This window comes from Oncorhynchus nerka, linkage group LG10 (assembly GCF_034236695.1).
Source record: "Oncorhynchus nerka isolate Pitt River linkage group LG10, Oner_Uvic_2.0, whole genome shotgun sequence".
In the NCBI taxonomy this organism is placed as follows: Eukaryota; Metazoa; Chordata; class Actinopteri; order Salmoniformes; family Salmonidae; genus Oncorhynchus; species Oncorhynchus nerka.
The window spans coordinates 2827415-2841572 of NC_088405.1; the positions used below are offsets into that span (position 1 = coordinate 2827415).

General features: G+C 52.6%; 1 protein-coding gene across 1 annotated transcript in view; it reads left to right on the plus strand.

The window, feature by feature from the left end:
• The first annotated feature begins 418 nt into the window (after window positions 1-418).
• The window catches only part of rhobtb1 (Rho related BTB domain containing 1), a 55871-nt gene continuing 42131 nt past the window's right edge, over window positions 419-14158 (plus strand). The window contains exons 1-3 of the mRNA XM_065022914.1: window positions 419-809; window positions 6287-6482; window positions 11497-11600. Of these exons, the coding sequence (XP_064878986.1) occupies window positions 6303-6482; window positions 11497-11600 (284 nt within the window). The 5' untranslated portion in view covers window positions 419-809; window positions 6287-6302. The remainder of the gene's footprint in view (window positions 810-6286; window positions 6483-11496; window positions 11601-14158) is intronic.

The following is a 14158-nucleotide window of genomic DNA, read 5'->3' on the forward strand; positions in this document are numbered from 1 at the left end:
CTGCTGGAGGTGGAAGTAAATAGATATAGTGCAGCCAATATCAGGCCAGCTAAAGCTAAAGCACATTCATTGTAGTGGTTTTCGCCGAAAATGTACAACTATGGCATTAATGTCGGTCTAAAGAGACATGTATGTCTAAATAAATAAATAACACTATTACTCCGGTAGAACGGAATGATTCTGAACACTCCCACGTCCCAACTTCGACAGACACGTTTCAAATGATCACTGACATTTCTAGACAAAAACATAACATCCGCTAACTGAGAATCAGGATGACTGACTGAACCGAATCCGTTTGTCTCCACTCGACTCTCAACTGCGCTCCAAACGTCATCAATTTAGGCACCCGGCGTACGCGTATAACCTCTCCGGTCGCGGGCTGAACCACCTGGTTTTCTGAATGAAACCGTAGCTCGCCTCGCGCTATAAATAGAACTGACGGGGCTTGACGTCACCATGGAAGCCGCATCAAGTCGTTTAGTTCGGTGCTGTTGTGGCTGCAGATTATTTTTATTCCCCGAAGCGCTTTCGGATGGGGACGGACGGAGTACTTCTGAATGCAGCCCGAACAATCAAGCTAGATACATAGTAGTGGTTATTGTTACATTGGGAGAAAAGGATTAACGTTCAACAAGCTGGCGCGTGATACCAGTTACGAAATGATCTTGCAGTATTTGCCTAGCTAGCGGCGAGCGATTCTTATTTGTACAGGAGCCATCGAGCTACCTGCAATTATTGAATCGCACTCTGAAGTCCTGCCTGTAGTTTTGGTTGACCAGATCACACTCACTCAGCCCTAGACAACGGTAGGTGCTTCTGTTATGACATCTTGGCCAACTGGAACGAAGACTAGGGTGTCGTCCTCTCTGTTATTTCATTACAGAGCTGTGCTTGGCACTTACACGGTAGTTGAGTCGAGAGGCACTTCAACTCATTTGAATGTGGATACAAATTATATCATGCAAGGACATCATCCTTGTTACATTATTTGATTGATTTCATTATTTGAGTCCCAAGTTAGTGTCAATTTCGAGTAAGCTACAGCAGTCTGGTTGTGAAACACATTGTGGAGGTTTGGAAACGTTTAAAGACTTTGCACCTAAATGACATCACATAGTGATTATGCCAAGCAGCAGACTCCCATCAACTCTCTTCTGAAATTATAAACAAGTCATGTTTAATTATTTTAAAAATGTATGTAGCTAATTAGATTGGTTTATTCGTCACATGCACAGGATCACAAATGTAATTACAGGGTACAGTGAAATTCTCAAGGTCTGTCATGTTGTTACACTCAGGCCCATTTTGGGGAATATCTCGTGTCAAACCTCTGTCATGTTGTTACACTCAGGCCCATTTTGGGGAATATCTCGTGTCAAACCTCTGTCATGTTGTTACACTCCGGCCCATTTTGGGGAATATCTGGTGTCATCAAACCTCTGTCATGTTGTTACACTCCGTTTCCTCCTCTTTCAGAGTAGCATCACTGGTGCTGTCTAGGCCCGTTTCCTCTTTCAGAGTAGCATCACTGGTGCTGACTAGGCTCGTTTCCTCCTCTTTCAGAGTAGCATCACTGGTGCTGACTAGGCCCGTTTCCTCCTCTTTCAGAGTAGCATCACTGGTGCTGACTAGGCCCGTTTCCTCCTCTTTCAGAGAAGCATCACTGGTGCTGACTAGGCCCGTTTCCTCCTCTTTCAGAGTAGCATCACTGGTGCTGACTAGGCCCGTTTCCTCCTCTTTCAGAGTAGCATCACTGGTGCTGACTAGGCCCGTTTCCTCCTCTTTCAGAGAAGCATCACTGGTGCTGACTAGGCCCGTTTCCTCCTCTTTCAGAGTAGCATCACTGGTGCTGACTAGGCTTGTTTCCTCCTCTTTCAGAGAAGCATCACTGGTGCTGACTAGGCTTGTTTCCTCCTCTTTCAGAGTAGCATCACTGGTGCTGACTAGGCCCGTTTCCTCCTCTTTCAGAGTAGCATCACTGGTGCTGACTAGGCCCGTTTCCTCCTCTTTCAGAGTAGCATCACTGGTGCTGTCTAGGCCCGTTTCCTCTTTCAGAGTAGCATCACTGGTGCTGACTAGGCCCGTTTCCTCCTCTTTCAGAGTAGCATCACTGGTGCTGACTAGGCTTGTTTCCTCCTCTTTCAGAGTAGCATCACTGGTGCTGACTAGGCCCGTTTCCTCCTCTTTCAGAGTAGCATCACTGGTGCTGACTAGGCCCGTTTCCTCCTCTTTCAGAGTAGCATCACTGGTGCTGACTAGGCCCGTTTCCTCTTTCAGAGTAGCATCACTGGTGCTGACTAGGCTTGTTTCCTCCTCTTTCAGAGTAGCATCACTGGTGTTGACTAGGCCTGTTTCCTCCTCTGTCAGAGTAGCATCACTGGTGCTGACTAGGCCCGTTTCCTCCTCTTTCAGAGTAGCATCACTGGTGCTGACTAGGCTTGTTTCCTCCTCTTTCAGAGTAGCATCACTGGTGCTGACTAGGCCCGTTTTGGGAATCCTCTTTCAGAGTAGCATCACTGGTGCTGACTAGGCCCGTTTCCTCCTCTTTCAGAGTAGCATCACTGGTGCTGACTAGGCCCGTTTCCTCCTCTTTCAGAGTAGCATCACTGGTGCTGACTAGGCCCGTTTCCTCCTCTGTCAGAGTAGCATCACTGGTGCTGACTAGGCCCGTTTCCTCTTTCAGAGTAGCATCACTGGTGCTGACTAGGCCCGTTTCCTCCTCTTTCAGAGTAGCATCACTGGTGCTGACTAGGCCCGTTTCCTCCTCTTTCAGAGTAGCATCACTGGTGCTGACTAGGCCCATTTCCTCCTCTTTCAGAGTAGCATCACTGGTGCTGACTAGGCCCGTTTCCTCCTCTTTCAGAGTAGCATCACTGGTGCTGACTAGGCCCGTTTCCTCCTCTTTCAGAGTAGCATCACTGGTGCTGACTAGGCCCGTTTCCTCTTTCAGAGTAGCATCACTGGTGCTGACTAGGCCCGTTTCCTCCTCTTTCAGAGTAGCATCACTGGTGCTGACTAGGCCCGTTTCCTCCTCTTTCAGAGTAGCATCACTGGTGTTGACTAGGCTCGTTTCCTCCTCTTTCAGAGTAGCATCACTGGTGCTGACTAGGCTCGTTTCCTCCTCTTTCAGAGTAGCATCACTGGTGCTGACTAGGCCCGTTTCCTCCTCTTTCAGAGTAGCATCACTGGTGCTGACTAGGCCCGTTTCCTCCTCTTTCAGAGTAGCATCACTGGTGTTGACTAGGCCCATTTCCTCCTCTTTCAGAGTAGCATCACTGGTGCTGACTAGGCCCGTTTCCTCCTCTTTCAGAGTAGCATCACTGGTGTTGACTAGGCCCGTTTCCTCCTCTTTCAGAGTAGCATCACTGGTGCTGACTAGGCCCGTTTCCTCCTCTTTCAGAGTAGCATCACTGGTGCTGACTAGGCCCGTTTCCTCCTCTATCAGAGTAGCATCACTGGTGCTGACTAGGCTCGTTTCCTCCTCTTTCAGAGTAGCATCACTGGTATTGACTAGGCTTGTTTCCTCCTCTTTCAGAGTAGCATCACTGGTGCTGTCTAGGCCCGTTTCCTCCTCTTTCAGAGTAGCATCACTGGTGCTGACTAGGCTTGTTTCCTCCTCTTTCAGAGTAGCATCACTGGTGCTGACTAGGCCCGTTTCCTCCTCTGTCAGAGTAGCATCACTGGTGCTGACTAGGCCCGTTTCCTTCTCTTTCAGAGTAGCATCACTGGTGCTGACTAGGCCCGTTTCCTCCTCTTTCAGAGTAGCATCACTGGTGCTGACTAGGCCCGTTTCCTCCTCTTTCAGAGTAGCATCACTGGTGCTGACTAGGCTCGTTTCCTCCTCTTTCAGAGTAGCATCACTGGTGCTGACTAGGCCCGTTTCCTCCTCTTTCAGAGTAGCATCACTGGTGCTGACTAGGCCCGTTTCCTCCTCTTTCAGAGTAGCATCACTGGTGCTGACTAGGCCCGTTTCCTCCTCTTTCAGAGTAGCATCACTGGTGCTGACTAGGCCCGTTTCCTCCTCTTTCAGAGTAGCCATCACTGGTGTTGACTAGGCCCGTTTCCTCTTTCAGAGTAGCATCACTGGTGTTGACTAGGCCCGTTTCCTCCTCTGTCAGAGTAGCATCACTGGTGTTGACTAGGTCCGTTTCCTCTTTCAGAGTAGCATCACTGGTGTTGACTAGGCTCGTTTCCTCTTTCAGAGTAGCATCACTGGTGTTGACTAGGCCCGTTTCCTCTTTCAGAGTAGCATCACTGGTGTTGACTAGGCCCGTTTCCTCTTTCAGAGTAGCATCACTGGTGTTGACTAGGCCCGTTTCCTCCTCTGTCAGAGTAGCATCACTGGTGTTGACTAGGCCCGTTTCCTCCTCTTTCAGAGTAGCATCACTGGTGCTGACTAGGCCCGTTTCCTCCTCTTTCAGAGTAGCATCACTGGTGCTGACTAGGCCCGTTTCCTCCTCTGTCAGAGTAGCATCACTGGTGTTGACTAGGCCCGTTTCCTCTTTCAGAGTAGCATCACTGGTGTTGACTAGGCCCGTTTCCTCCTCTGTCAGAGTAGCATCACTGGTGTTGACTAGGCCCGTTTCCTCTTTCAGAGTAGCATCACTGGTGTTGACTAGGCCCGTTTCCTCTTTCAGAGTAGCATCACTGGTGTTGACTAGGCCCGTTTCCTCTTTCAGAGTAGCATCACTGGTGTTGACTAGGCCCGTTTCCTCTTTCAGAGTAGCATCACTGGTGTTGACTAGGCCCGTTTCCTCCTCTGTCAGAGTAGCATCACTGGTGTTGACTAGGCCCGTTTCCTCTTTCAGAGTAGCATCACTGGTGTTGACTAGGCTCGTTTCCTCTTTCAGAGTAGCATCACTGGTGTTGACTAGGCCCGTTTCCTCTTTCAAAGTAGCATCACTGGTGTTGACTAGGCCCGTTTCCTCTTTCAGAGTAGCATCACTGGTGTTGACTAGGCCCGTTTCCTCCTCTTTCAGAGAAGCATCACTGGTGTTGACTAGGCTCGTTTCCTCCTCTTTCAGAGTAGTATCACTGGTGTTGACTAGGCCCGTTTCCTCCTCTTTCAGAGTAGCATCACTGGTGCTGACTAGGCTTGTTTCCTCCTCTTTCAGAGTAGCATCACTGGTGCTGACTAGGCTTGTTTCCTCCTCTTTCAGAGTAGCATCACTGGTGTTGACTAGGCCCGTTTCCTCCTCTTTCAGAGTAGCATCACTGGTGTTGACTAGGCCCATTTCCTCCTCTTAGCTACTGAGGTCAACTGTTCTGAATGCCATACAGTAGGACTAAATCCTACCTTTCAGCTGGCCCCTCTTTACCTGAGACCTTTCAGCTGGCCCCTCTTTACCCGAGACCTTTCAGCCTGCCCCTCTTTACCCCAGACCTTTCAGCTGTCCCCTCTTTACCCCAGACCTTTCAGCTGGCCCCTCTTTACCTGAGACCTTTCAGCTGGCCCCTCTTTACCCCAGACCTTTCAGCTGGCCCCTCTTTACCCCAGACCTTTCAGCTGGCCCCTCTTTACCCCAGACCTTTCAGCTGGCCCCTCTTTACCCCAGACCTTTCAGCTGGCCCCTCTTTACCCCAGACCTTTCAGCTGGCCCCTCTTTACCCCAGACCTTTCAGCTGGCCCCTCTTTACCCCAGACCTTTCAGCTGGCCCCTCTTTACCCCAGACCTTTCAGCTGGCCCCTCTTTACCCCAGACCTTTCAGCTGGTCCCTCTTTACCAGAGACCTTTCAGCTGGCCCCTCTTTACCCCAGACCTTTCAGCTGGCCCCTCTTTACCAGAGACCTTTCAGCTGGCCCCTCTTCTGACCTCAGACAATACTAAACAACAAGTGTAAATTCAACAGTAGTGTAACGGCTGAAGCAAACACAAAGCTTGGTTGGTCCATAGTCCCTACTCTGTTGAAGAGCTAAACTGATTCGTTTTGGATGCAGGGCTGCGGATTAGAGCCAGTTTCCTCCTCCTCCTCCCTCTATTCCCTGACCTCTGGATGTGTTCTGCAGCAGTGTGGTTCTAGAGCAGCAGAGTGACAGATTAGTGGACCTCGGTGTTAATACTATCCTGTTGCCATGTCATCAGTATAATCATAAGAATGTGAATAGCTGCTTATTAGAACTTGTTTTCAGGGTTGTTTTGAATGAACTGAGTGAAAATGAAGTCTTAATTTAAACGTGTACCTACATTACGTTGTTCATCTACGTTGTTTAGGCGATCTACTACCTGACGTTGCATCATCATTATCCAACGTGATTGAGCCTGTTTTCTCTCCTGTCACACAGGGCCCTGAACAGTAGTATGGACTACGAGAGACCCAATGTTGAGACCATTAAGTGTGTTGTGGTGGGGGACAACGCCGTAGGGAAGACACGGCTGATCTGTGCTCGGGCCTGCAACACCACTCTGAACCAGTACCAACTACTGGCCACACACGTCCCTACGGTCTGGGCTATAGACCAGTACAGAGTGTGTCAAGAGGTACAAACCTAACCCTGACCCCTAACCCCAACACATGTCCCTATGGTCGCTGATATAACCAGTATAGAGTCTGTCAAGAGGTACCATACCTAACCCTGACCCCTAACCCCAACACACGTCCCTACGGTCTGGGCTATAGACCAATACAGAGTCTCTCAAGAGGTACCATACCTAACCCTGACCCCTAACCCCAACACACATCCCTACGGTCTGGGCTATAGACCAGTACAGAGTCTGTCAAGAGGTACCATACCTAACCCTGACCCCTAACCCCAAAACACATCCCTACGGTCTGGGCTATAGACCAATACAGTCTGTCACTACCTGTCTCTCTACACTGCAGCTGAAACAGCCCTACCTGTCACCAAACAGCCCTCCCTACCTGTCACCAAACAGCCCTCCCTACCTGTCATACCTGTCATCAAACAGCCCTCCCTACCTGTCATCAAACAGCCCTCCCTACCTGTCATCAAACAGCCCTCCCTACCTGTCACCAAACAGCCCTCCCTACCTGTCACCAAACAGCCCTCCCTACCTGTCACCAAACAGCCCTCCCTACCTGTCACCAAACAGCCCTCCCTACCTGTCACCAAACAGCCCTCCCTACCTGTCACCAAACAGCCCTCCCTACCTGTCACCAAACAGCCCTCCCTACCTGTCACCAAACAGCCCTCCCTACCTGTCACCAAACAGCCCTCCCTACCTGTCACCAAACAGCCCTCCCTACCTGTCACCAAACAGCCCTCCCTACCTGTCACCAAACAGCCCTCCCTACCTGTCACCAAACAGCCCTCCCTACCCGTCATCAAACAGCCCTCCCTACCTGTCATCAAACAGCCCTCCCTACCCGTCATCAAACAGCCCTCCCTACCCGTCATCAAACAGCCCTCCCTACCCGTCATCAAACAGCCCTCCCTACCCGTCATCAAACAGCCCTCCCTACCCGTCACCAAACAGCCCTCCCTACCCGTCACCAAACAGCCCTCCCTACCCGTCACCAAACAGCCCTCCCTACCCGTCACCAAACAGCCCTGTCATACCTGTCATCAAACAGCCCTGTCATACCTGTCATCAAACAGCCCTGTCATACCTGTCATCAAACAGCCCTCCCTACCTGTCATCAAACAGCCCTCCCTACCTGTCATCAAACAGCCCTCCCTACCTGTCACCAAACAGCCCTACCTACCTGTCATACCTGTCATCAAACAGCCCTCCCTACCCGTCATCAAACAGCCCTCCCTACCCGTCATCAAACAGCCCTCCCTACCCGTCATCAAACAGCCCTCCCTACCCGTCATCAAACAGCCCTCCCTACCCGTCATCAAACAGCCCTCCCTACCCGTCATCAAACAGCCCTCCCTACCTAAGAAAGCCTGTCCCTTTAAGAACTCAGCGATGATGTCACAGCTATCACGAGCTGGCATAGTGTTTAGTTCATTACCAAGTGCAGCTCGCTACCTACTGCTGTGAACACAAATCTGACCAATTTATTAATCACTGCGTGATTACCAGAACTGTAATTAAGGTATATGTTTTACTGATGAAAGATGTCAATAGTTTAAGAATATTTCTGTCATTATTACAGCATTATATATCTTGTTTTTATGCTTAGCTATCTAACATTATTAGCTACATTTTGGCCTATAATTGTTAGCTGGTTAGTCTGATGTTGCTAGCTACTTGTATTTTTGTTTCAGTCATTGGATTATTTTAACAGATGGAGACTGTATCTTGTTATTGTTAAATGAATGTGCCTTATCTTAGTATTGATGCCATTGTATTCATGTTTATTATTTCCAGACCACATGGATAAATGGACAGTTAATTGGATAATGACAGCTGAGTGACATGGCACAGATCTGCAAACATTGTTGATCTCCAATCAACATTATAGAACCCTAAACTGAGGAACTGCCTCTCTAACAGGAGTACAATCTCCATAACTTCACCGACTCAATCAGTGTATAAATTAAAGGCATCACCCTCTAATTCAAGACCTACTTGATCATCACTCACCCCCCCGCCTGTCTTCACTCACCCCCCCCTACCTGTCTTCACTCACCCCCCGCCTGTCTTCACTCACCCCCGCCTGTCTTCACTCACCCCCGCCTGTCTTCACTCACCCCCGCCTGTCTTCACTCACCCCCGCCTGTCTTCACTCACCCCCCGCCTGTCTTCACTCACCCCCGCCTGTCTTCACTCACCCCCCGCCTGTCTTCACTCACCCCCTGCCTGTCATCACTCACCCCCCAGCCTGTCATCACTCACCCCCCGCCTGTCATCACTCACCCCCGCCTGTCATCACTCACCCCCCCTGCCTGTCATCACTCACCCCCATATCTGTCATCACTCACCCCCCCGCCTGTCATCACTCACCCCCGCCTGTCTTCACTCACCCCCTAGCCTGTCTTCACTCACCCCCCGCCTGTCTTCACTCACCCCCCCGCCTGTCTTCACTCACCCCCCCCCCCTGTCTTCACTCACCCCCCGCCTGTCTTCACTCACCCCCCGCCTGTCTTCACTCACCCCCCCGCCTGTCTTCACTCACCCCCCAGCCTGTCTTCACTCACCCCCCAAACTGCCTGTCTTCACTCACCCCCAGCCTGTCTTCACTCACCCCCAGCCTGTCTTCACTCACCCCCCAGCCTGTCTTCACTCCCCCCCAGCCTGTCTTCACTCACCCCCCCCCCCGCCTGTCTTCACTCACCCCCCCCTGCCTGTCATCACTCACCCCCGCCTGTCTTCACTCACCCCCCGCCTGTCTTCACTCACCCCCCTGTCTTCACTCACCCCCGCCTGTCTTCACTCACCCCCGCCTGTCTTCACTCACCCCCAGCCTGTCTTCACTCACCCCCGCCTGTCTTCACTCACCCCCCAGCCTGTCTTCACTCACCCCCAGCCTGTCTTCACTCACCCCCCAGCCTGTCTTCACTCACCCCCAGCCTGTCATCACTCACCCCCCCGCCTGTCTTCACTCACCCCCCCGCCTGTCATCACTCACCCCCAGCCTGTCATCACTCACCCCCCGCCTGTCATCACTCACCCCCCGCCTGTCATCACTCACCCCCCGCCTGTCACTCACTCACCCCCCGCCTGTCTTCACTCACCCCCCGCCTGTCATCACTCACCCCCGCCTGTCATCACTCACCCCCCAGCCTGTCATCACTCACCCCCCAGCCTGTCATCACTCACCCCCCGCCTGTCATCACTCACCCCCCCAGCCTGTCATCACTCACCCCCCGCCTGTCATCACTCACCCCCCAGCCTGTCATCACTCACCCCCGCCTGTCATCACTCACCCCCCAGCCTGTCATCACTCACCCCCCGCCTGTCATCACTCACCCCCCAGCCTGTCATCACTCACCCCCGCCTGTCATCACTCACCCCCCCGCCTGTCATCACTCACCCCCCGCCTGTCATCACTCACCCCCCGCCTGTCATCACTCACCCCCCCCGCCTGTCATTCACTCACCCCCCGCCTGTCATCACTCACCCCCCGCCTGTCATCACTCACCCCCGCCTGTCATCACTCACCCCCGCCTGTCTTCACTCACCCCCCCGCCTGTCATCACTCACCCCCCGCCTGTCATCACTCACCCCCCCGCCTGTCATCACTCACCCCCCCGCCTGTCATCACTCACCCCCCGCCTGTCATCACTCACCCCCCGCCTGTCATCACTCACCCCCGCCTGTCATCACTCACCCCCGCCTGTCATCACTCACCCCCGCCTGTCATCACTCACCCCCGCCTGTCATCACTCACCCCCGCCTGTCACCCCCCCCCCGCCTGTCATCACTCACCCCCCGCCTGTCATCACTCACCCCCCCAGCCTGTCATCACTCACCCCCCGCCTGTCATCACTCACCCCCCGCCTGTCATCACTCACCCCCAGCCTGTCATCACTCACCCCCCGCCTGTCATCACTCACCCCCCAGCCTGTCATCACTCACCCCCCGCCTGTCATCACTCACCCCCCGCCTGTCATCACTCACCCCCCGCCTGTCATCACTCACCCCCGCCTGTCATCACTCACCCCCCCCGCCTGTCATCACTCACCCCCCGCCTGTCATCACTCACCCCCGCCTGTCATCACTCACCCCCCAGCCTGTCATCACTCACCCCCCCAGCCTGTCATCACTCACCCCCGCCTGTCATCACTCACCCCCCAGCCTGTCATCACTCACCCCCCAGCCTGTCATCACTCACCCCCAGCCTGTCATCACTCACCCCCAGCCTGTCATCACTCACCCCCAGCCTGTCATCACTCACCCCCCAGCCTGTCATCACTCACCCCCACTCAGCCTGTCATCACTCACCCCCAGCCTGTCATCACTCACCCCCAGCCTGTCATCACTCACCCCCAGCCTGTCATCACTCACCACCCCAGCCTGTCATCACTCACCCCCCAGCCTGTCATCACTCACCCCCAGCCTGTCATCACTCACCCCCCGCCTGTCATCACTCACCCCCCCGCCTGTCATCACTCACCCCCCCGCCTGTCATCACTCACCCCCCGCCTGTCACCTCACCCCCCGCCTGTCATCACTCACCCCCCGCCTGTCATCACTCACCCCCCGCCTGTCATCACTCACCCCCCAGCCTGTCTTCACTCACCCCCCGCCTGTCATCACTCACCCCCCGCCTGTCATCACTCACCCCCAGCCTGTCATCACTCACCCCCCTGTCATCACTCCTGTCATCACTCACCCCCCGCCTGTCATCACTCACCCCCAGCCTGTCATCACTCACCCCCCGCCTGTCATCACTCACCCCCCGCCTGTCATCACTCACCCCCCAGCCTGTCATCACTCACCCCCCAGCCTGTCATCACTCACCCCCAGCCTGTCATCACTCACCCCCGCCTGTCATCACTCACCCCCCAGCCTGTCATCACTCACCCCCCCAGCCTGTCATCACTCACCCCCACCTGAATTCTATGTACAGTATTTTAAATGAATCTTGTTTAAAAATCTGTATGTTTTCTAATATGTGTCTCTGTGTGACCCGCTGTAGGTGTTGGAGCGCTCCAGGGATGTGGTGGATGAGGTCAGTGTGTCTCTCAGGCTGTGGGACACCTTTGGCGATCATCATAAAGACAGACGCTTCGCATACGGAAGGTAAGACTGACACCTGGGGCGCTGGGATGCTGGGATGCAGGGGCTGGGATGCAGGGGCTGGGATGCAGGGGCTGGGATGCAGGGGCTGGGATGCTGAGGCTGGGATGCAGGGGCTGGGATGCAGGGGCTGGGATGCAGGGGCTGGGATGCAGGGGCTGGGATGCAGGGGCTGGGATGCTGAGGCTGGGACTGAGGCGTATTTTTCTGGAATGGCTAAGGATGAGTAGGGGTGGATTGGGTAGGGATGGGTAAGGGTGGGTAGGGATGGGTAGGGATGGGATGGGTAAGGATGGGATGGGATGGGTAAGGATTGGGATGGGTAAGGATACGATGGGTAAGGATTGGGATGGGTAAGGGTGGGATGGGTGGGATGGGTAAGGGTGGGATGGGTAAGGATGGGTGGGGTGGGATGGGTAAGGGTATGATGGGTAAGGATGGGATGGGTAAGGGTGGGATGGGTGAGGATGGGATGGGTAAGGGTGGGATGGGTAAGGGTAGGATGGGATGGGTAAGGGTGGGATGGGTAAGGGTGGGATGGGTAAAGATTTTTTTTTTCTTCACCTTTATTTAACCAGGTAGGCTAGTTGAGAACAAGTTCTCATTTTCAACTGCGACCTGGCCAAGATAAAGCATAGCAGTGTGAACAGACAACAACACAGAATTACACATGGAGTAAACAATTAACAAGTCAATAACACCGTAGGAAAAAAAAAAGTCTATATACATTGTGTACATGAGGAGGTAGGCGAATAATTACAATTTTGCAGGATGGCTGGGATGGGATGGGTAAGGGTGGGATGGGTAAGGGTGGGATGGGATGGGTAAGGGTGGGATGGGTAAGGATGGGTAAGGATGGGATGGGTAAGGGTGGGATGGGTGAGGATGGGATGGGTAAGGATGGGATGTGTAAGGATGGGTAAGGGTGGGATGGATGGGATGGGTGAGGATGGGATGGGTAAGGATGGGATGTGTAAGGATGGGATGTGTAAGGATGGGTAAGGATGGGATGGATGGGATGGGTGAGGATGGGATGGGTGAGGGTGGGATGGGTAAGGATGGGATGGGTGGGATGGATTGGACGGGTAAGGATGGGATGGGATGGGTAAGGATGGGACGGGTAAGGATGGATGGACGGGTAAGGATGGGTAAGGATGGATGGGATGGATGGGATGGGTAAGGATGGATTGGATGGGTAAGGAAGGATTGGATGGGTAAGGATGGATGGACGGGTAAGGATGGATGGGTGGGATGGGTAAGGATGGGATGTGTAAGGGTGGGATGGGTAAGGATGGGATGGGTAAGGATGGGATGAGTAAGGATGGGTAAGGATGGGTAAGGGTGGGATGAGTAAGGATGGGTAAGGATGGGATGGGTAAGGGTGGGATGAGTAAGGATGGGTAAGGATGGGATGGGTAAGGATGGGATGAGTAAGGATGGGTAAGGATGGGATGGGTAAGGATGGGATGGTTAAGGATGGGATGGGTAAGGATGGCTCCACTAGCATGTCAGCCATTCTGCTGGAGCTCTATTCTCCGTTAGATGTTGGGCCATATGGCTCCACTAGTATGAACAGAACCTGTAGACAGAATACTGTATGGGCAGAACCTGTAGGTTAGGTAGTATCTGCTAGTTTAGGTAGTATCTGCTAGTTTAGGTAGTATCTGCTAGTTTAGGTAGTATCTGCTAGTTTAGGTAGTATCTGCTAGTTTAGGTAGTATCTGCTACTCTGCTAGGTTAGGTAGTGTCTGCTACTCTGCTAGGTTAGGTAGTGTCTGCTACTCTGCTAGGTTAGGTAGTGTCTGCTACTCTGCTAGGTTAGGTAGTATCAGCTACTCTGCTAGGTTAGGGAGTATCTTCTAGGTTAGGTAGTATCTGCTACTCTGCTAGTTTAGGTAGTGTCTGCTACTCTGCTAGGTTAGGTAGTATCTGCTACTCTGCTAGGTTAGGTAGTGTCTGCTACTCTGCTAGGTTAGGTAGTATCAGCTACTCTGCTAGGTTAGGTAGTATCTGCTAGGTTAGGTAGTATCTGCTAGGTTAGGTAGTATCTGCTAGGTTAGGTAGTGTATGCTACTCTGCTAGCTTAGGTAGTATCAGCTACTCTGCTAGGTTAGGTAGTATCTGCTAGGTTAGGTAGTATCAGCTACTCTGCTAGGTTAGGTAGTATCTGCTAGGTTAGGTAGTATCAGCTACTCTGCTAGGTTAGGTAGTATCTGCTAGGTTAGGTAGTATCAGCTACTCTGCTAGGTTAGGTAGTATCTGCTAGGTTAGGTAGTATCAGCTACTCTGCTAGGTTAGGTAGTATCTGCTAGGTTAGGTAGTATCAGCTACTCTGCTAGGTTAGGTAGTATCTGCTAGGTTAGGTAGTATCAGCTACTCTGCTAGGTTAGGTAGTATCTGCTAGGTTAGGTAGTGTATGCTACTCTGCTAGGTTAGGTAGTATCTGCTAGGTTAGGTAGTGTATGCTACTCTGCTAGGTTAGGTAGTATCTGCTAGGTTAGGTAGTATCAGCTACTATCTGCTAGTATCTGCTAGGTTAGGTAGTATCAGCTACTCTGCTA